The sequence below is a fragment of the Chelon labrosus genome (genome assembly GCF_963514085.1).
Source record: "Chelon labrosus genome assembly, chromosome: 19".
NCBI lineage: Eukaryota > Metazoa > Chordata > Actinopteri > Mugiliformes > Mugilidae > Chelon > Chelon labrosus.
Window position 1 is genome coordinate 24,902,063 of NC_140352.1, and position 22,599 is coordinate 24,924,661.

General features: G+C 38.8%; 1 protein-coding gene across 1 annotated transcript; it reads left to right on the forward strand.

Annotated features, from left to right (window-relative positions):
• Nucleotides 1-1,486: 1,486 nt before the first annotated feature.
• On the forward strand, nt 1,487-7,354 carry hhex (hematopoietically expressed homeobox). Its single transcript, XM_084567942.1, has 4 exons — nt 1,487-2,141; nt 5,176-5,354; nt 6,448-6,498; nt 6,623-7,354. Exons 1-4 carry the CDS (start codon nt 1,748-1,750, stop codon nt 6,857-6,859), a joined length of 861 nt encoding a protein of 286 aa, XP_084424068.1. The 5' UTR covers nt 1,487-1,747; the 3' UTR covers nt 6,860-7,354.
• The last annotated feature ends 15,245 nt before the right edge of the window (nt 7,355-22,599 follow it).

Genomic DNA, 22,599 nt, shown 5'->3' on the forward strand with positions numbered 1-22,599 from the left:
GCTCCAAGCTGTTTGATTAGTCAAAGACCTAAGGCACGTTTGAGCCGGGCGTACAAGCAGGGCAACAGCTTTTGGAACTCTGACAGCACTGAGGGACCAGGGGTATAGTTTTAGTTCTAGTTCAGTTGTGTTGGGGTTTTATGGGTATTTAGAAGAACATTTCACTATTTGTAGGCCTATAAAAAAGTACAGGATCATTTCCACACCAGACAATCTGTCTGGTAAATGTAAGTTGCTAAGGTGATCATCAAAATCCATTCCAATATACACAGACATATCCAGTGATTTTTTATTTTGTGCATTTAGTGTATCCAAATGTGCAAATGGCTTTATTTGGGGATTGATGTGATTTGGGTAGGCAGTACCAGTGTAATAATAAATGTTCAAATGAACCCACCACGACTTGACGAGTTTTATTGATTCCGACCCTCCATTACTGAAGAGGTGCTGATTCAGAGTCGGATCAGAAATGTATCCTTCTCTGATTTTGTAAATTTTCTCCTGACAGGCTACAGCGCGCAGTGCTGCAAGATACATGTTTAAAATGAGTGCACTGTATTGTTGCGGAGTAGCACCATCTGCATCACATGCATATGCATATTCAATCATCAGTAGTTCAAAGTCAGTCATTGAACCGAGACCTTCGTGGCGTGCCAGTCATTTCGCATTGTCATATTTTACAAATGATTTATACATTTTATTTTATGGAATTGACGCATTTCTGCACACAAAACCGGCACAATGAAAATGCTGCCTAATTAGTGCGGCGTCGATAATAATAAACCACACTAAATCTGTATTTCTGTGTAACAAGAAATATTTGGATTATATCTGTGAGAAAACACTTATTTTTAAATGCACGTTACCTGTGATGATGTAGCAATACACTGGTCTGAATACATGCTGTAACAACTGTGTAGGCAACATCACAAAGAACATTCAGAATTATTAGGAATAACTCAAGTGAATTTGCCTCTCCATCTGATTTTATTTAATCCCGCACAATCATTTAACAGTTTCTGACGGTTATGTAATTGGAGTTACAATCTAGATTATATTTAGGCTATTTAATTCGTATTTTATATGAATCCGTAATAATATTGCTTATTAAGTCCGTTGCTTCAGCATTGATTTAAGTTGCAATAGGTCACACATTATATCTGTACCGTCAACCGCACTGTGAAAGTGCGCTGAGAATAAAGTATGAGATGATCTTAATGAACATTTAAAAAGCTTACTATGAGTGTCATCGTTACTCCATCATATCCCTCGGTTTTATTAGCTCTAGATGATTGGCTGTGGTGAACTGATTCTCCTGAAATACAATTATCTCCTCTTTCCTGTCGTCTTATCACGTTTAGCTCGGTTGGAGTTGCGAGTAAGCCAATCACAAACTGCCGCCGGCCACCTGCAGGAAGTTGGCCGTCCACTTATCTCCTCCCTCCTTCGCCTGCAGCCAGATAACAGCCCCAACAGTTGGATGAAGTGCCAGCTAGTCATGACCGCAACCTGGTCAAAACACTCTAACCGTCTCCACTGCAACCCAGAAAGAGTCTCTGTTTGGTGTGTTTTGGGTAGTCAGCAGACCGAAGTAGGCGCTGGTCGTTTTTCATAGTGGAAGTTTGATAGCAGGCTATGTAAAGAAGTTCTAAAGAAGTGACATATTGACGACAAAGAGGAAGGCTGTAGGGAGAGACGGGAGGGACACAGCCATCAGTTCCAGCGGGCAGCAGCGGTACACAGCATCATGAGCGTCCCGCTTTACGCACCGACCCCCATCCAGCCAGCTCACCCGACTCCCTTCTACATCGAAGACATTTTGGGGAGGACTGCCACCACCGCCACCTCCTCTACCCCGTCTTCTTCCTTCTCCACCTCTTCATCATCCTCCTGCTCCACTCCGGTCATCCCCACGCCGACTCTTCCGTCGCCTAACTCGTCGTTTACAAGTCTGATCTCTCCTTACCGGACGCCGATTTATGAACCCACACCGATACACCCGGCACTATCGCACCACGCCGCATTGACAGCGACGTACGCTTCAGCCGGGGCTTTCACCGGCTCCATCTACCCGTTTCACCACCAGCACCACCGCTCCATGGGGGAGTATGCACAGGCGCTGCTGAGGCACGACCCTCTCGGTGAGTTGGTTTAACTCGTCTCAGAGTTTAATGTGACTTTTTAGGAAAACACACTTTAGGCTGTTCGTTCACCTTTCTAGTCAGCGTCGTTCACAGCACCACCCAAGTCGGCACACAGTTGTCAGTTTGTGGGAACATTGTCAGTTAACCTCAGTTTCTTCAATCTAGACTTGGCCTTATATCACTGTCCCTGCTTCTGGAGTCAAGATACATGAAAACAATGCCAGTTTGCAAGTTACACTTATGTAATATGTTCTTGCTGATGATTTTCTGATTTCTTGCATGACACAAACATATATACACCAGGGACAGTAAATACGCCATTACAATTAAATTAAATTTAATAAAAAATGTATTTTTGATTCATATAGGGGCCAAAAACTACATTTGGATTATGTGGCAATAAAGGGCCCTTCTTACTTTGGATGGACGTTATTTGTGTGTCAATAAGCTTCTTTGCTGTGCAAACGAAACTGTTTTTGCATAAGTATCACGCTTGATCATGCATATCGAAGTCAAGACCTACAGTTGCATGTTGCCTACGAGATCACGTTAAAATAACATATTTTTTTGGACGTGTCATTTTATTTTATTTTTTTGCTCGTCTTCTTTTTTTGTTTTTTTCTTTAAGAGCATTTCATTTCTGCGTGATGCCTGACCACGCACCTATGAGTCACATTGTTTTTGTGACAGACATATCTGGGGGCCACAATAGCAGCAGTCATATCCATTCAGGGCGCTCCTGGTGGTGGTGATAGGGGGTTGGTGGGGAGGTGCATGGCAACCTTGACTCGTTTTCCTGGCTCCCATTGTTCTGAAACATCAGAGGAGCAAGTCAGCCAGTGACTAAAACATAACTGGGCTTTAAATCACTTGTTATTTCACTGCACTCTCTTTCTTTCACTCCCAGTGTGTGTGTGTGTGTGTGTGTGTGTGTGTGTGTGTGTGTGTCATATAGGCTACTTGTGAGCACTAAATCATTAAAGATGAATCATTTTAGTGTCCTTGGAACTTCCAAACCCTTGCAAACTTGTTTCCTTTTTTCAGTCATCACAGATACCAGTGCAGTTGTTTTACTGAATGATTAAACGATGCAACTATTCATAGATTTAAATGATATAACAAAAAAAAAAAAAAAAAAAAGCATCATCAGTTAAGGTGATATTAGAACCAGGTTTATGGCTAAGGTGGTGTTAACAGCATTACATTGTATTTGAATCCATAATCCACTGTGCCTGGATTAGAGAGGCAGTGGGTGATGGTCCTCTTAAGTGTAGTGTGGCAAGCGGACCGCCTGACTTTGTGTTGCTGAACAAGCCGGGCCTTTTTCCGTTCAAAGCGGAAGCCGTGAGCCTGTCGATAGGAGTAAATCTGGTTTCAGAAGCTGTTAAATGTTTTCCTGTCTCACCCCGGCCAGCCGCTTCCTCGGGAGCCCGCTGCACGCTGCTGATTATTTTATCGACATCCTCAATACAGACATATTCAGGAAACACTCGGCCTCTGATAGCCCGGGATCCGTTTTTCACATATTGTTGCACTTCCTCTGCCGGGCCCGCGAGGATGTGGCTGACTTTCTTTTAGGGTTGGCGGCGAGAAGAAAATAAAGCAAACAGAGCAGCACATCAAGACTAATGGGATCTTACGAGAACACACCGTGTCTCGCTTAGATCAGTTTCACTTCAAGCTTTAGCTAAATTTAAATGGATTGTCTTAAGTAAAAAAAATAAAACAACCGAATAAGAACTTTTCAGAAAACATCTATTTCAGTTTCAATACCATAAATGATCCTCTCTTTATTTGTACAATTACCACTTTATTCATTTTATTTTATTTTTATTTTAAATTAAAACATATCTTGGCTTGTTAATGTTTTTTTTTTTTTTTTTTTTTTTTTAATAACACGTTGAAACAAAGGCTTATGGATATACCATGGCCTGAGTCACAGACATATTTAATTCAGATATTTCCGTATTTAATTCCAATTTAATTATTTATTTATTTTTTTCTGGGAACTGGGGCAATTCTTTTCTTACATTTTAGTGTAGAGGAACATGTCTCACTGGAATGGATTGACTAACTTCCTTTGGAAAAGAGCAGCTATGCGGTCCTTGACAGCGAGTTTCGACCACAACAGATTTCTAGTGTGTCAGTGAGAGCGGAGGACAGGGGTGTCTGTTGGTGGATGCCATCGCCTGTAATCACACGACACGAAGCAGGAAGCACATGAAGCGGATATTTGGCCATAGTTTTCACTCTGTCACGACCTTCCTGAAAAGACAGCGTGTAGCAGACCGCTGTCTGCTATTGTTTGCTGCAGGCCATTACCCGGAGAGGGAAGCAGACAAGACAATAACACTACACGTTGGGGCGTTTCTCTCTAATAAATCACTACAATACTTATTTGGAAGAAAAACACATGATCAATTCATTTTCCGTCACGTGGGCTATTTAAACTCTTAATGATCCCCATTATTTATATGGATAATCAACAATAGTCTACATCCTGAAGTGTTGCAGGCCTGTGCCTTTAAACCATGAAGGACTTGTCGAATTTTTAGCCCAAAATATTAGTCTCCTGTTTATGCCACTCAGCCAAATAGACTAGAAAAGTTTATATTCATCTTGACTGTCTGTAGTCAGTCGAGTAACAGCTTTCAAAGATGCGGTTTGTTAAAACCAAAACGAACAGGCTTATCCCACTTCTCAAAACCCTGACCCATACCCATCGGAGTGATGGTGGTGTTACGCTAGCCTACATTTAAGTTCAATTCTCTTCAGTACAATTTTATTTATGTAGCTAATCTCAAATTACTTTACGAACCCCAGAGCCTGAAACCCACACAACGAGTGGTAACAAATTTAAAAAAAAATATTTTAGCAGGAAGACACTTTCCGTAGAATCCAGTTTATTGGCTGCCATGCCATGTTGCATGGCTGAATGATAAAGGCGTCATTCACAGGTGTCGATGGTGCATGATATATCCTCTGTGCTGCGTTTAATGACGCGTCGCCCCCGTTTCTCCTCTCTCTGAAGGGAAGCCGCTGCTGTGGACGCCCTTCATCCAGCGGCCCTTGCATAAAAGAAAGGGCGGCCAGGTCCGTTTCTCCAACGACCAGACCATCGAGCTGGAGAAGAAGTTTGAGACGCAGAAATACCTCTCACCTCCGGAAAGGAAACGACTGGCCAAAATGTTGCAGCTCAGCGAGAGACAGGTGAGCTGACCGTGTCCCGCTCGACTTGGAGCCATTTCATTTTTATTTAGTAACCAAATAATAATAATAATAATAATAATAATAATAATAATAATAATAAACATTATTATTATTATTATTATTATTATAAGAGGCTATAATAATCATTAAAAAATTAGAGGAATAACTACCTATTATTATTATATCATCGGTGTTGTTGGGCAACCCATTTAAATCTAAAGACCTGATACAATTTATTCACAGCATCATAATTTAACATGTTTTTTCTTGTATAGCTAGTTTTATAATAACCAGTGTCTTACCATAGCTGTGTTTGAATTAAGTGTAAACTGTAAAATACAAACAGTCTGAAGAAGTGCAGGTCAATGCGAAAAACCCATTGTAGATTATTAAGAGAATAGTCTGGTTTTTAATTAGATTCGAGTTTTAGGCTTGGACTCGTTAAGTATAGAAATAGAAGTAGTTTAACTAGAAAATTAACCTATTGAAATCTTTTTTAACCTCGGCATTTCATATCTTTTTGGACAGCCGACTGAGGTAAAACAAGATTATTCAGTGCTCATCGAGTCTAAACGATTCCGACAAAAGCCTCAGTGTGTGAAATTCTTCTACTGGATGATTTTCTCCGAAAAGCATGATTTCACTATAAAAATACAGGTCATATTGTTTTCTGGCTGCATCTGGAATATGTTTCGTGTTGTTGTGCCAGACATAAGTACTTTGATTATTTTTTATCTGCGACGATAGGCCTACACTATTTGTCCTGTAGTTCTAGACCAGTCATACGTCCCCTGAATTTTAGTTTCAATTAAACAAAGGGATAAGTTAAAAAAATTGTATCTTCGTTTTTTAAATGTATTAATTGTAGTCTGTAATATTTTATTCAATATAATAATAATAATAATAATAATAAAAACAACAATAATACATATATATATATAATTATATAATTATAATATTAATGTTATGATAAGATCAATAAATTGCGTTGGCTATTAATAATCTGAACTGATGAACAGTGAAAGTTTCAGTTTTCAGTGTGTATCCAAGACCGATAAAGTGAAACATTTTTTATATTTTACTTGTCTTTCAGGTTAAAACCTGGTTCCAAAATCGACGAGCTAAGTGGCGAAGACTTAAGCAGGTAATATGTTCCCTCTAATGTCATACAACATTTGTTCAGTATGTATTGCTGTTGGGGTATGTTCAGATATGCAGTAGGACTAATGAGATGAACCTACATTAAACACCTTTTCCATTTTCATCAGGAAAATCCTCAGGGGGGAAAGAGGGAGGTGGAAGATGACAGTTCCGGCGGGATGAGTGCTAAAGGTGAAGAGATACGGAGCCAGGAGCAGAGGCAGACGGGCCCAGTGGACCACTGCGTGCTCCCCGTGTCTTCACAGGAGTCCCACACGGTGCTGGACTCCGACGTGTCGGATGATACAGACCAGGAGCTGGACATAGAGGACGATGACGAGTTCACACTAAACCCCCAGTTCTGAAACACTGGTTACTCTTTACAGTAAGGATCCCTTTGGACACTCGGGGCTAAATCCCTTCACTCTCCCTCCCCCCAACGAAGGCAAGATGATAGACTTGTTCCTGATCTAGGCCAGGACTAAGGTAAATCCAGTCCAAAAAGACTGCACATTTCATCCTCCTCCAGTGCCTTTCACCACAACTTCCTTCTCTGTTTGAACTTTTGTATATATAATGCATAGTACTCTGCAATATTTGTGCTGATTGTTTCTCAGTGATGGTTACTGTAAATGAATAGTAGGCCTGTAGTGTAATTCCTGTGTACTGTAGCATGTATCTTTTCTGATGATAAACGCTCTTCAGTGTGTAAACCTTTGCCTTCAAATGTGATAGGCCCATTCATTAAATAGCAATGTTCTGTAACCAACATTTTGTTTTGTTCGGTGAGGCCTAATAAAACTATTTTGTGATAAGAATAAATCTGACACTTTTGGATGTAGTTAAGTTGGAATAAATATGCAAGACTGACAATTTATTTTGTTCTAAAACTGCACAGGAAACAAGAAAATCACTTAGTTGTATAGCCATTTAGAAGGATAACATCAAAGTAGGCTAAAGAAAATGTATAAATAATACCAAAAATGCTAACTGTAATTATGAAAAGTGAAATGCTCAGTTTTAACATGTAATGAATATATTGTCATTCATTATAGTAAAGCAGTCTAGGCCATATTTTTGTGGTGGCTGTTGTATACTGAAATAGGTTTTGCGTAAATGCCTGACAAAAAGATATATCTGATATTTTTGTAAACTTTGGGATCTGAAATAATACAGTATTTTGGGATTTAGTTACATAGGCTACATAATTTGGAACCATTTTACTTTCATTCAGCAAAAGTAAGTCTAAAGTATTGTAAACATTTTTCAGCTGACCTGTTGGTAATCTTGAATCTTTTATTCCATAATCCAGTGTATATTTTTTTAAAATGGCAGCTATATTACAAAATCTTAAATGTTTTATTTTTTTTTATTTTTTTATTAATGACTTGTAGAAACTGGCTCTGGCTACATTATTACATTGTGTAAATCAATACTCATGGCATGGCAAAGACGTTATTAGATCCATAGGTAGTACAATTTATGAACTTACTCTTTACCAATACATTGTGGCATTTAAAAAAATTTAAGCCAATTTATTCACCCTCTGATGCACACATAATTTGAACTACTTATTGTAATTTATAAAGCATCAGAGACATGAGTCTGACTTGAATTATTTAATCCGTGTGGACAATGTGCAACTCCAAGTCCCGATTACAGCCTGTTATCATAGACATAGATTTTGAAGATTCATTAAAAAAAAAAAAAAAGTGTGTTATTTACAGATGACAATATCCAACAGTGAAAGAGAATAACTGTTTTATTAATTTGGTACATTTTTCTTTGGTTGGAAATGCTCTCAAGCCAGCTAACTTTATTGTCACTGTCCAGCTCCACTCTGATGATGAAGTGCTCTGAGGACATGTTCAAGCTGACTTTTAGGCCAAGACTACTCTAACCGTACTGATGTGAGGGAAGCATTAGAAAGCATTCAATGTTCAATTTAAAGATACAAACCCTATCCAATCCCTGCTTTGCTCTGCTTTTTCTGCCTCCTGATGTACAGAGAAATCAAAAGCACCCACACGTATGTAAACAGTGTAGTCCATGTCGATTGTTGTCCCATCACCACATTCAACTTCAAATAGCTTATCATCAAGCTCTCATGCAAACAGAGTGAGTGGGAGTTTTTCAGTGAGTAGATTAGGTTAATGATTGAGTGAACCCTCAGCAGGGACAGCAGATAGATAGCATGGGCTGATTAATGATCATACAATAAGTTCATTGTTTTTTCATACTAAAGACAATTTCAGACTGAGAATAAGGCAAAGATTTTGCACAGGATATTTGAGGTTTTATTGTTTTGTTTTAAGGAATAAAGGTCATTGCTTTTATAACTTTACTCGAGTTAACATTACTGAGGTTCAATGGCCTCACACATACTCACAAGAGTGTTCCAAAGCCAACCGTACCCGCATTGATCTTAGCCTCTGTATTGTGTAATGGTTCACAAATTGTGCAGGGTAAAGTCAACATTTGCAGGAATAACGCATACAGTTGGTGGGTTAAATGTTCAGCAGATAGCTGACTGATTTTTAAGTGCCCATCTGATCTGGCCAATTCACACACACACACTCTGCAATATTACTACTTTGTGGGGCAATGGTCTTTTCAACATAAAATGACTAGAACACTTGGAAAACTGAGCCAATAACAGACAATAAATTCTTGGTCATACATCATCATCAATTTTAATATGACCCTAACATTCTGTTTTAAGCATCAATCTTAAACACTAATGTATCATCCAGCATCAAAATGTTTATCATTTTTATGACAACAATCATTTGCTGTATTTATATTAAATGTATCCGAAAGCCTTTTACCAGTTTTCCTACAACATCCGCAGATAGCACTTCAAACATGTTTAATGTTTTATGACTCCACAGATATTTCAATGCTCTTGTGATTATCAAGAAATAGTTTTGTTTGGCATCATTCCTGGTGCATTGTTACTGCTCCTATAAATCTGTAGCATAGTTGAACACCACTGGTAGGATTGTGTATCGCATCCACAGGCAAGATAACCAAAAATGGAACCCACCCAGAGTAAAACAGTTCCACACCATTACTTGAGGAAAAAATGATCAAGGGCCCTTTAGGGTTAGGGAGAGATGGTGGTAGTCTCGGTTAAATATTGAAAAAGTCAGCTCTGACTTGAAGCTTGAGACAGGACATATTTTCTATATTTACTAGCCTGACCACAGTTAAACAGGACTCGTCTGAACGCATTCAATTTAGTTTTCCTCTGAAAGGTGTAATCCTCTAGTGATACAGTATATACAGTCAACACTTTTGACACACCTTCTCATTCAATGGGTTTTCTTTATTTGTATTATTTATTAATACTGAATACAGCAAATCTAAGAAGGAACATATGGCATTATGCAGAAAAATAAAAAGTGTTTATCAACCCAGAATGTTTTATATTATAGATTCTTCAACATAGCCATTGTTTCATTCCAGGTGGCTGCCTCATGAAGATGAGGTAGCCACCTGGAATGGTTTTTCAACAGTCTTGAAGGAGTTCCCAGAGGCGTTGAACACTTGTTGGCTGCTAAATCTTCACTCAGTGGTCCAACTCATCCCAAACCATCTCAAATGGGTTTAGGTGGGGTGACTGTGAAGGCCAGGTCATCTGACGCAACACTCCACTGAAAGCCATTGAATGAGAAGGTTTCCAAACTGGTACTGTAGGTGTTTAATAGTTTGTTTTCCGGTAGTTTCAAACACATCATGTCCCTCTGGGGTCTGAGAAATTTCTAAAAATCTTTGAGGATCACACGACTCTTTCAGAAACCAGATATATTATCAAAAAGCATATTCAACATGTTATTTGTTCAAGGGTCCTTCGCTGTACTAGAAATTATCTTTTGCAGTTTGCAGTGCTTTAAGTTTGCTACCTAGTCGTATCTGAACTAGTCGGCACCCTCTACTGTAGTTTCATGATGGCCCTTAAACTACATTTGCAGGGGTGTGCTAAGAGTTGCTCACCTCTTTCTCTTAAGAACACGTCAGAATGCTGGCCTGGCTTCAAAAAGACACAAAAAGAACAAGGACTGAACCAAGTTGGTTGATGACATAGCTCTCCTCACACTAACAGGTGGATAAGAGGAGAACCCTTCCAAAGTGATAGAGTCACTATTCCTTAGTATGTGGTTACGTACTGGAACAGCTCTGTGAAAGACCCCAACTGGAATCACACTTGGATTCTATCATATAAATATCTGTTGACCAATAACATGAAAGAAATTATATTTAAAATCTTACACAATCCTACTGCTTAGCAAAACACAATCTAGCTTAACTGAATATGTTGACGAATAACTACTCTTACTTATTTCACTTGGTCTCGCATTGTGACCACACCAAAGAACTTTGGATGAGTAAATTTCACATATGCAAATACAAAAACAATGAACCTCTACTCAAATTGTTTCAGAATGAAACCAAACAATACATTGAATTGTACATTTCTTTTAATATTTTTCTCTATATTAATACTTTCGTCAGATGTGCAGTGTACTGTGTTTGAGATTTGCATTCTATTGTATACTGAATCTCAGTCCCCAGGTCTTGTTATTACTACTGAAGGCTCAAATCTTTAAAATCAGTGCACAGTTACACTGAGCCCAACCATTCTGACCACTTGAGGATTAATAAAGTTCATTTTCTCATAACAAAACCCGTGATTGCACATTAAGTGTGCAGGTGGTTCACAGCTGGTGTGGGAGAAATGGGCAGCTATATAGACCTATATAGTGAGAATGTAACAAGGGTCAAATACATATGTCAAGAGAACTTGATTAGAGGCCTGTGATAAACTTGGTTAGCAGTGCAACGAAAAGTGCTCCAAGTAGGGACAAGTAGTGTAGAGCTTATTTTAAAATGCTCATTAAGTTTCTAAAACCCTTGGTCACTGTAATTTCTTTCAACAAGGGTTATCAACAAGTTTTCAGCTGTGGATGAATCCACACTGGTGCCATGCCATATGTATTCATATATGAGGCTTAATAGCTGGACAAAAGTGAAGCTATATGGCACAGAAGAATAAGAAGAACACCTTACCTAACCATAACCAAATTATTGGTTTCTGAAATGATATCAGCTGCAGATATTAAAGTAACTTTCTGATTTGCAATCAGAGGCTTTATTTTACATCTTTATGAGGTTGAAACCCTCATTGACTGGAAGGACAGTATTTCTGCAGTTAACTAACGGTCTGTTAGCTGTGTAGGTGCATGTGTGTGTGTGTGCCCTTGCAGTATTGGCAGACATAAGTTAATGTGTGGTTATATTTGAACGACTAAGGAATGTGTTGACTGTTGACCTTGGCTAAATGGAAGCCATTATCTCTGCCTGCTGAGGCCCCCCTCCTCTACTGAGCTGATAAATTAATGAGAGAAAACACCACTTACATCGATACTAGTGTCGCCAGCAGCCACAGAGAGAGAGAGGTAGACAGAGGGAACAGAGGGATAAGGAGGAGGAGGAGAAGTAGAAGAGGAAAGAGAGTACGCATGGTGAGACAAATAACACTTGTAAATGTTTCTAGTGAGACAAAGATAGGTGAGGGAAAACAACTCAAGTTGCTTTTTTTTTTTTTGCTTTTTCATTTCAGCATTTATTTCTGAATCGATGTACATTTTGAAATATAAAGGAAATACAGTCAAGTATATTCATATAATTATAAGAAGTGGAAATGCCAAACTATTTACTTCCATTTCATTGTAAGTGGACAGTCAGTCACAACACAAGACTGACGAGCCTTACTTTCAACTTGTCCCATTAATGAACTGTTATACAGTGAGTAAAAGGTCTGCAGTGCCTGTTTTTGTGTGTTACTGAAAAGCAGTAGATTACAGTCTCACTTCACATTCTGTTCACAGTTCAAACTCACACACCGCCTACAAGATACTCAAGAATGCTTCGGCACACATTCACACACCAGTGCTTGGCAATGGGTAGTTGTGTCCCTCTGACTCTAAACTGGGTACCATTAGGTTGAAATGCGCTGTATAAACTCAGGATTATTACCATTTATGATCTGTCAAATTCTGGTTTCTCTCTTGTTAACTGATCCTTACCCAGTTTACTGATTCTTTTCAAACATTGTTCTTGCTACTGGTCTTCTTTGGAGATTATCTGTAACCCCCCTTTTTTGTGGGCCATGGATAAACTGTCTTTTGTTCCACTGATGTTGTACTTAAGGTCTATATTTTCAAGATTCTGTACCCTACATTTCAGCTTTCAAAAAACATTTAATATTTTAGAGATACTGAACAGAAATATTTAGTTAAATACTGTTACTTGTTCTTTTTAGGCAAAGTATATACTGGCAAAATGTCTTTTATAAAAATAACATGTATCATGCCCGCTTTTTTTTAAATTGAGAGAAGATAGAGAAAGATTCCCTACAGATTATTAATTAGTAGTGTTTGTGAAACTTTAAAAGATATCCCCATCAGGCCCTTCAATAGACATATAACACTGTGGTCGACAAAGCCCGGGACCATTTAGTCATGTCTTTCCCCCTCAGTGCAGAGTAACTAGAATTAAATTGGCCGTGTACTGATTTGTGTTGAAAGAGAGCAAACATTGGCTACTGTGCTCTGCTGGGTGGCATGCAGGAGCAAATATCTTGTAATGATGACAAATGTGTATTTCTGGGTATATCACGAGATAAAGAGTGGCCTCCACACCACAGTCTCTCCCACCACGAATCAACCTTTTTAGGACACTGTGCTACTGGCATCGGAAAATGAATTTCTAATGGTTTATTACTTGTTGTGGTTTGGTGTATTTTCTATGACATTCACTGCATTCACTGTTAGCATTGTATTCATTATAGTTTATTAGTTGACCTGATTAAATACTGTCCGGTACACTTAAAAGCGGCGTATGGTGTAAGTCTACATATCACACGTGAGACTGTATACATTAACACACAAATGTGAGTGAGCATGTGAGAAAGTGAGTAAACATTAAACTGTTCACTTATGCACTGACAGCTTTAAATTACGATTTTTTGCATCCAGGAAGGTGTTCCACTGAGCTTTTGTATTACCTGTTTTTCCACCTCATGGTGATCTCAGATCAACTAACATTCTCATATTAACTCATTTAAAGACAGCTTTTCTGAGGTGATTATTTCTTTTAACATCATCTCACAAGACATCCTTGTTGTAAAAGAACAAATGGCTTGTTATCTTTGTCTCAAGATCTCAAGAAGGCTTTTGTACTTCATGGTCACAAACACTCAAAATATCATAACAGTACTCATCATAATGTTACGCTCACTATTTGTATACTGAACCAAGCAACTGGAAAGATCGCAGCGCAACAAGACAGCAGGGGTAAAACTGAGAGCACAAAAAACAGTGATTACACTAAAATCACTGGCACAGAAAAACAACTAAAAGTACAGCAAGAAACACAAGAAGCACATGATGCACTACCAAATGAGATGGAATTGTCTGGCAGAGTAGTGAAGACCAGGCTTTTATTCTCAGGCCACTGAGTAGTGGAAACAATCATGCCTCGTCAGCTGCCTCTGGAGAAGCCAGTATCACTCCCTGCCACACATGCGCCCTACAGAAAATAAAAAGGGGAAGGCAGAAAAAAAATAAAAGCAACCTAAAACTAAACAGAAGAGGATTCTCACGGCTAGATGCTATAAAAGGGGACATACCTGTGGTTGAGAATACCAAGGAAATGTGGGTATATTTGATCTAGGGGAGGTGGGTGGATCAGGAAGTTGGATGACGAGAGATGACACAACAAGTGTCGGCCCAAGTCCTGATTGGCCTGCTCTGTCTGGTCGTTGGTCTGAGGATGGTATCCCAGTGACAAGCTCCTTGGCAAAAGCCTTTCAATACCTGAGAAGAGAACTGGCGGTGAGATGTCTTATTGCTGGCACAGACAGAGCAGGGTCCATCAAAAACTTCAGTGACATGCCAACTTGGAAGCATGTTACCACTAAAACAGGGAGAGAGGGATGCCCACACAGCCGATTTGGAGGATGAACAGTAGCTTCATTTGTGAATTGGGCCATAAGTGAGTCCATAAGTGGAAAAGGGTATTTTTTTCCTAACTGTGGTGTCATTCAGGCCCCTGAAGGCAACACAATGGCGCAATGTCACGTCATTCTTACACACACATGCCCAACAGGAAAAATGGAGGGGAAGGAGGAGAAGAACAAGAACAACAAAACCAAAACCAAACAGAATTCATTTTTAGAAGTGGGTGCAGAAGAGATAAGGCGAATGTTCAAATGCCTGAGATATTGAGAACAATTGTATTAATTTAGGGAAGAAAATGGACAAGGATGAGTCAAGAGCATAACTGTGATAATTCGTGTGAAGAGACTCTCAGGAGAATCCTTTTGCCTATTCAACATGTATGGGAACCGACAGTAATACACCGACACAGTATTGCACAAGAGACAAATTAAAACAGAATTGTCAGAATCAAAATAACAGATTTGGAAACATCATGCCTTTTACATTCACAAGTGTGGATCAAGTTTCCCACAATCCAATTCAATTAGATGCTTCCTGCCAGGTGGATGCTCTTTCTCTCCAAAGTCCAACCTGGGATAACCCCGATGACATTATTATGGCATCATCAGAAGTAGCTGTGCAAGTGTTTTCACAGTAGTAGTACTCCCCATACACTTATGCGTAAAAGCGGTGGATGGTAAGCTGAGTGGACAGACCTTTAAGTGATTTATTGCTGACGCCTGTGCTAAGAACAAAGAAGTGAAACCAGTGTGCACCAATGCTTGCCAGCAGGGCTGCAGCCACATGGCAAACTAACTCTTTCCAAATGAACAGTATAATATCCACAGTCCTGATATCGAAAGTACCAAAAGCACAGGCATGCAGAGGTCACTCAGGTCAGCCAATTAAGGCTGCATTAAAACAGAGCACCACTTTTTACTAACTTCAACTAGGAGCTCTAGGTTCCTTGATAGAACCATAAAACATTGAATAATGTCTTTCTGGTAGTCAGTACAAGTGGATTGTGTACTGGAAGAACAATTATTTTGGTGAAACAAAAAATGCAGTTAGAAAAATCACTACATTCAAAGTGTTATGTGTGACTTCCTCATTTTGTTCCTCATTACATTGCTTTTGAAATACATCTGCCGTTGCAAGTTGTATAAAACCATGGAAAACATGACTGTCGGGGACAGTAACCAACTGCTGACTATGGACTTCTTTTTCCTCAGAGCTAGTAGTTATTGTACTACAAGATAAACACAATATAATCGATGGCATAATCAACGGCCCAATTCCTACTAATTACTACTCAGTGAATATGAGCTCTGAGTAAGGGCTCTGTGATCTTTTCACTGTGAGGGAATGGTGTATGTTCAGTGACTTTTTCACTAAAAAGTGGGAAAGCATCACAAAGGATAAAATGCATGCATAAAATCAATGGGTGATGCCAAGGCAATCAGGGGGCTGTGTACATAAAAAAACTGAAGATGCACTTCAGTTGCATCTCAGTGTCTTAATTTAAAGGCATGCACACAATACATTATGAAAGGTGTGCCAGTGTTTTAATAGTTCCGTGCCTGGCTGTACACAAACACAGAGTAAGTGATTACAGATACATTTCGCACTGATAATGCACAGAGAATTTGATGATGAACTACATCTGATATGGAGCAGTGATCACATTTTGTTGTTTAATTCAATTCTATTTATATAGCATCAATAACAATACTTTTTTCTTTTTTTCTTTTTACAAAACCCAGCCTGGAACCACCAGAGTAAGCAGTAAGGCAAAGGTGGCGAGAAAAAAACTCCCTTTTAACAGAAGGAACCTTGAGCAGAACCCAGCTCATATGGGGGAACCATCTGCTTGAGGCCAACCAGGTAGATGCAGAAAAAGAGAAAGGAGAGGAGGAGGACGGAGCAGCAGGATATAAATATGATTTAAATTTTCAATGTTTGTGTAAACTATGACGTGCTAGCGTGAAAAACTTTATGGCATTATGGAAAATTTTCCAGATTACAGCACATTAATGTAGTGTCAAAGCATTGCAAAATATATGCAAAAGCAGAACACAGATCCCATGGTTTTGTGGTGAAAAGTGATGTGTTTTAATCTCCACAGGTTAAGATGAGGCTGAGAGCAACTCTGTCACCACACAGGTTAAACACAACAAACCGGCAAGGAGTGGATGAGAGACAGAGGAAGATATACTGCAAGGCTTGATAGATGGAAAATATTCATGTGTGCAGAGCAGGAGCTGTAAAATTGGACTTGAAGGTGTGACTTTGGGGCGACGGTGGAATTGGAGAGGTGGTTAGCACTGATGCCTCACAGCAAGAAGGTCCCGGGTTCGAATCCATGGGCCGACTGGTTCCTTTCTGTGTGGAGTTTGCATGTTCTCCCTGTGTCTGCGTGGGTTCTCTCTGGGTACTCCAGCTTCCTCCCACCATCCAAAGACATGCTCATTAGGTTAATTGGTGATTCTAAATTTGCCGTAGGTGTGAGTGTGAGTGTGAATGGTTGTCTGTCTCTCTGTGTTAGCCCTGCGATAGACTGGCAACCTGTCCAGGGTGTACCTCGCCCAATGACAGCTGGCATAGGCTCCAGCAGACCCCGCGACCCTTAACAGGAACAAGCTGTTAGAGAAGATGAATGAATGAATGAATGAATGAATGGAAGATGTGACTTTGCAGCAATATTTGTGGGATCGCTACTTGTTTAGCCAGTACTTGAAAGAGTACTATGTGAAAATCTAATGCCTGGATATGCAAATCATACAGTAATTATAGAATTTTCAAAAAGGGATTTCATAGATCTTATAGATGTCATTTTAACGTTTTTGGGTTTTTTTTGAGAAAGGAAATTCCACTTAATATACATTTTTTTAAATTGAAAAAAACAAAAACAAAAAAAACACATTACACACAATTTATCCCATACTATGCTTATGAGGAGGAGCTCTTTAATGTTTAAACCATCCACCACCCTGACCTCTACACCCCCTTTAAGGGTACAGGTCAGAGTATGCAACTACTATTCTACTACTATGATTCGTTGTATAATGACAAATAAAGCACTTTACTTATTCCATGAAGCTGGTTAATCTGGAAGGGAATTCTTAAAAGCTTAAAAACATGAAGCATGCTGTACATTTACAGTTACAATAAAATTATTCAACCCCCACTACAAATCACACAATAACAATTTAAATAGATCAACACAGCTAATATAACAGGTGTTCTCTCCAAATTCAACACACAGTGCCACTTTTTATGACTACTGCCATCTCAAAATGAATCAACCCCCTGAACAGAATTCCTCATTAGAGCACACTTTTGCAAATAAAGTGTGGTCTCAAACACAACCAATCAAGGGCTTCATTAGTTGCATCAGGTGTGCTTGAGATAGAACATCTCAAAAGACCTGCAGCAAGACTTGGTGCAGTCGGCACAGAGGTTTCAGTTTCCACAGTAAGGCGCACACTAAACGCTGAAGGATTTCATGTCTGAACTCAAGACATACACCAGGTTTTGGGATTCTGTTCTGTGGAGCAATGAAACAAAACTGGAACTTTTTGGGCCTATGGATCAACGATATGTCTGAAGGAGGAAGATCAAATATGCTGAAAACAACACCCTGCCTACGGAGAAGCAAGGCAGTGGCTCAGTGATGCTCTGCAGTCGCTTTACTTCTTCTGGCACTGGAAAATGTCATGCTGTCTCTTAGGAAGCTGAAGCTTGGGTGTCACTGGATCTTTCATCGGGGCAATAATCCCAAGCATACCTCAAAGTCCACCAAGACTTGGTTTCAGAAGAAGCACTGGAAGATACAACAGTGGGCATCACACTTGAACCTCATTGAAAATCTCCAGTGGGATGTGAAAAAGGTTGTTGCAGCATGCAAACCCAAGAATATTAGTGAACTGGAGGCCTTTTCCCATGAGGAATGGGCTAAGATTCACAAGGAATGCTGCCAGAAGCTGGTGTCTGGCTATGCATCACGTTTGCAGCAGGTCATAACAGCAAAAGAGTGCTCTACTAAGTACTAAAGATGTTTGTCATGAAGGGGTTGAATAATGTTGAGAAGGCAGTAGTCATTAAAAGTGGCATTGGTGTTAAATTTGGAGAAACCACTTGTAATATTAGTTGTGTTGAGCTATTTAAATTTTTTGACTGTAAACAGCTGCTAGTTTGTACATTTTGCCAATAAATGTAACTTGCAATAGGGATTGAATATTTTTGATTGCTGCTGTATCTTCTGAATTCACATTTAAAATGTATCTCAGTTCACTGCTCAGCACTGTGTCACTATCAAAATGAATGCTTTTACATTTAATTAAATTACACATAATTACATCTCATTTGATCATAACCAGTGTCTTATTAAAGATTCACCCGATCCAATCTACCTGCACAGCAGATAGCAGCGGGCCTATTGAAGCATGCCTCTGCTATATACTCCATTGCAGAGTGGACACAACATTTTAAACCTGTAGTCCCATAAAACCTTGTGTAGCAAATTAACACTATGATAATTACTTTAGAATGCTGTTTAGGCAATAAATAATAATATGTGAAACATGGGGTGCTGCTGTAACCTGTGCCGGAGATAGAAAATTGTTAAGAACAAGAATGTCTGGGCCAGGCTAATGAGACTTCATCAGTTTCTTCTTAAATTCCAAAAATCCACTGAGACATTACAATATGGGCTTTGCATGGAAATGATAAATGGTCTTTATATAGCCCATTTCTATCTATTGGTAATCAAAACGCTTTACAGTCTCTGCCCACTCCTTCACACACATGCACATACATTCCAGTGAATGTGAATTGAATAGACAAGCAGTATGTGTTTGACACAGTTTATAGTACATAACAAATGTTAGAGTTTAAACTTATTGTATGAATCAGGTACCAGTAATTTGTATTACGTACTCCGTACTGAGAGAACCTTTATTTTGTCTGAGAAGATTCTTAGTCATGCAGGCTATGGTATATCTAAAAACTAAACCAAAACAAAGACATCTCTTTTTAGAATACAAAAAGGTTTACTAAAATTATTTTCCTAAACTTCAGCTAAGGAAAAAAAGTACATGCAATTTGTGTATTCTTTTAAAACAGTTACCCACTGTTTGTTTTCTTCCATTGAACCTACATTTAACGTCTGAACCGGTAAAGATTCACAACAAAATTACACTTTAAATCAGCTTACCAACAGGGGCGTGTCAAAATGGTACCTTTGCTTTGATTTTTTCTGCCTGTGTCTGTGTTTCATTCTGAATCACCATTTCAAATCACAAGGATACACAATTCAGAGAAAAAGGGAGTAAACCATTTGAATTCCAGTGTCACAGCGGCAATGGTTCCTTGTGTTGCAATAAAAGTGAGTACACAGCAGAACAGTAGTTTCTTACCTTTCCTGTCATATGTACATAGGGGCACATGTTAAATCAATATGTGTTGATGTTAAGCTGTTAAAATGATATGCTATGTAAATAGTGATGACTTCCTTCTTGGGAATGTGAAGGGATTTTGATTAATTCTAATTACAACAAGAATGCGAGTCTTTATCCAGCACTCACCCACCTAGTACATTAGTGGATTTGCTTTTATATTGTTTCTAAAATGTCACTTGAGCTCTAAAAGGACCTTAATTCAGTCGGATGTTTGCAACATTTGGCCATAACTATTTATTATCAGTTTGTGTGCTCTGCCAGGGCAGCTTGTTTGAGCAGCTAATCGTTCAGATGGGCTCTATCTAAATTGGATGGTGAGGCAGAAAATCCTGTACACTTTTAACTAGCATGTGAATACTTTTAAAACCTCCCTATCTTCCATTTGGATATGGCCTAATTGAAAAACAAATAGTACACTTGAGTGCACCCATGAATCAGTGAGTGATATCTCCTTAGCTGCCAGAGGAATGAATCTTTCAGCTGGAGCCCTCCTCCCCTCTCATGTTTTCCTTTGCTTCAAATGGCGTCCCTCAAGCATTGTCTATTGGATTATTGTTTTGGGGTTTAATGCCTTGATATGAATCCTTTTCACACACACAGTAAGAGGTTTCTGGGACAACTCTAGACTGTTTACGTATCAGATAGAATGCTGAACAAAGCAGAACTGATGCTCTTCACCCATTTAAAATGGATGTGAAGATTTTTCAGAACAGGAAACTCATTTGAAACTCAGATGACATTAAAAGGGCTGGATAAAAAATCAACACACCTTTTGTGTTTGGGAAATATAAATGGGCAGTCATGGTTGTCTATTGTGTGCTTTGCTTTTTGCAGTATGTTTGGGCTAAAATCATTTAGTCAGCATTTTCAGTATAAAAATAAAAAATATCTGGCCATTTTTGGGGACAAAAAGTCTGTACAAGGGAACATTTACAGTAAAAATTATTTAACTTGATCAGTGTTTCATTGGGCTAAATAAAGTCTTGCTTATTCCTGAATGCATGTACAAATACTGAAATATCTCATAAAGAAAGTAATAACAGTACTTATTAAATGTGTGTTACAGTAGCTGGTGTTGAGCCTTACTGGTTCTCTGGAAAGGGAAACTGAATGAAATGTATTTTGCAGTGGTTATCAGTGTGTTTGCTTCATACGTTTCTGTGCTGTTCATAGTTCTTTCACTACTACATTCTGCTTCAACACGGCAACTGGTGATGTGCAAGGTGCTATTTTTTATTTTTTTTTATTATTATTATTAAAAAGATTAGTCCCACTCTCTTCAGTTCCCCCAGGTCCCACCCCTCAATGGTACAGACTTGGTACTCCAAGCTAAATCTTTGCCTAAGGGCCATGTCTCATATCTCTATAATCTCTTATCAACGACTCAACTAACGATTTCTGATTCGTTATGGAAAAAGCGTTGGAAGCTGTTAACTCCTCCTCTAGCTGTGCCAGACTTTCCGTTATCCAATTTAAAGTACTCTTTAGACTGCACTATCACAGAGACAAACTCTTCAAACTTTATCCCAGGCACCCTGCAATCTGACGCACATGTTCTCGACGTGCTCTAAACTGTCTAACTATTGGCAATCATTTTTTAAATCTATTTCTGACATCTTAGGTATATCTGTTAGTCCTTCGCCACATATAGCTATATATCTATATATCTAACTATATATATATATATATATATATATATATATATATAGATATAAAAAGATTAGTTCAACAAATTGCTCAGCACTTGACCTGCACTTAACTTATATCAATGCCAAATACTGTGTAACTTTTTAAGCTTAAAGGCATTTCATTAATCTGACTGATTTGATTCCACATTAAGCAGCATCTGAATCGCACTTAATCCAAAACCTAACATATGCTCATTTTTGATTTAAGCAGCATATCCATTTTAAATCAGAATTGTATGAATGAATGAAATAATAAAATAAAACCTACGTATTGCCAGCCTTTATTTTTCAAATGCGTATGGCTCCAGTGCTTCCACAATGAAAACGATCATTACAGACGCTATAAAGCAAGCTATTAGAGTCTGTTGTGCATATGTCATGCACCGTTTTCAAAATTCAATGACAGTGAATTATTATGTCACTGCACAAAATCCTTGTGCATTTGTTGTTTATTGTGCATACACTGGCGTGGGGTTGAGGACTCTCTTGCTCTTAGAACAAACGAGAAAGATGCAATTATTCATGAATGCTACAAAATCTGTGCGTATGCGCTCTCTATGATCCCAGCTGCGGTATTGTTATCCATAGTGTCTGAGACAATGAGGGCAATGGGGTGTGCTGTTTTATCACTTCCTTCCAGCCCTACTTTGTTTAAGACTGTATCATAGCCAGTAAAGGAAAAGAGAAGGAGGTGCAGAAAACTGAGGAACTGAAGGGATAAAGAGGAAGTGGGGAGGAATGCGATTCTACAACTAATTATAAGGAGACCTGAGGCTAGGGAATACAGCATGTGGCTGGGTTTTTGCCATCTACAAGTCAGGGCAAATGTCATGGCCTACAGTTCTCAGATTTCTTCCTCCTACAACTTGTTATAGAGAATTTATTTATCGTTTTGGCTTGATCTAGGAAAAACACTTCTGTGGAATATGAGAAATATCAAGCAGTTGATCTCCAG

What these genes read in the sequence shown, in the direction of transcription:
- hhex (XM_084567942.1), top strand. Translation starts at nt 1,748, where the DNA reads ATGAGCGTCCCGCTTTACGCACCGACCCCCATCCAGCCAGCTCACCCG. An exon ending in TGCAGCTCAGCGAGAGACAG is followed by an intron (nt 5,355 to 6,447) that starts GTGAGCTGACCG and finishes CTTGTCTTTCAG; the next exon opens with GTTAAAACCTGGTTCCAAAA. An exon ending in AGTGGCGAAGACTTAAGCAG is followed by an intron (nt 6,499 to 6,622) that starts GTAATATGTTCC and finishes CATTTTCATCAG; the next exon opens with GAAAATCCTCAGGGGGGAAA.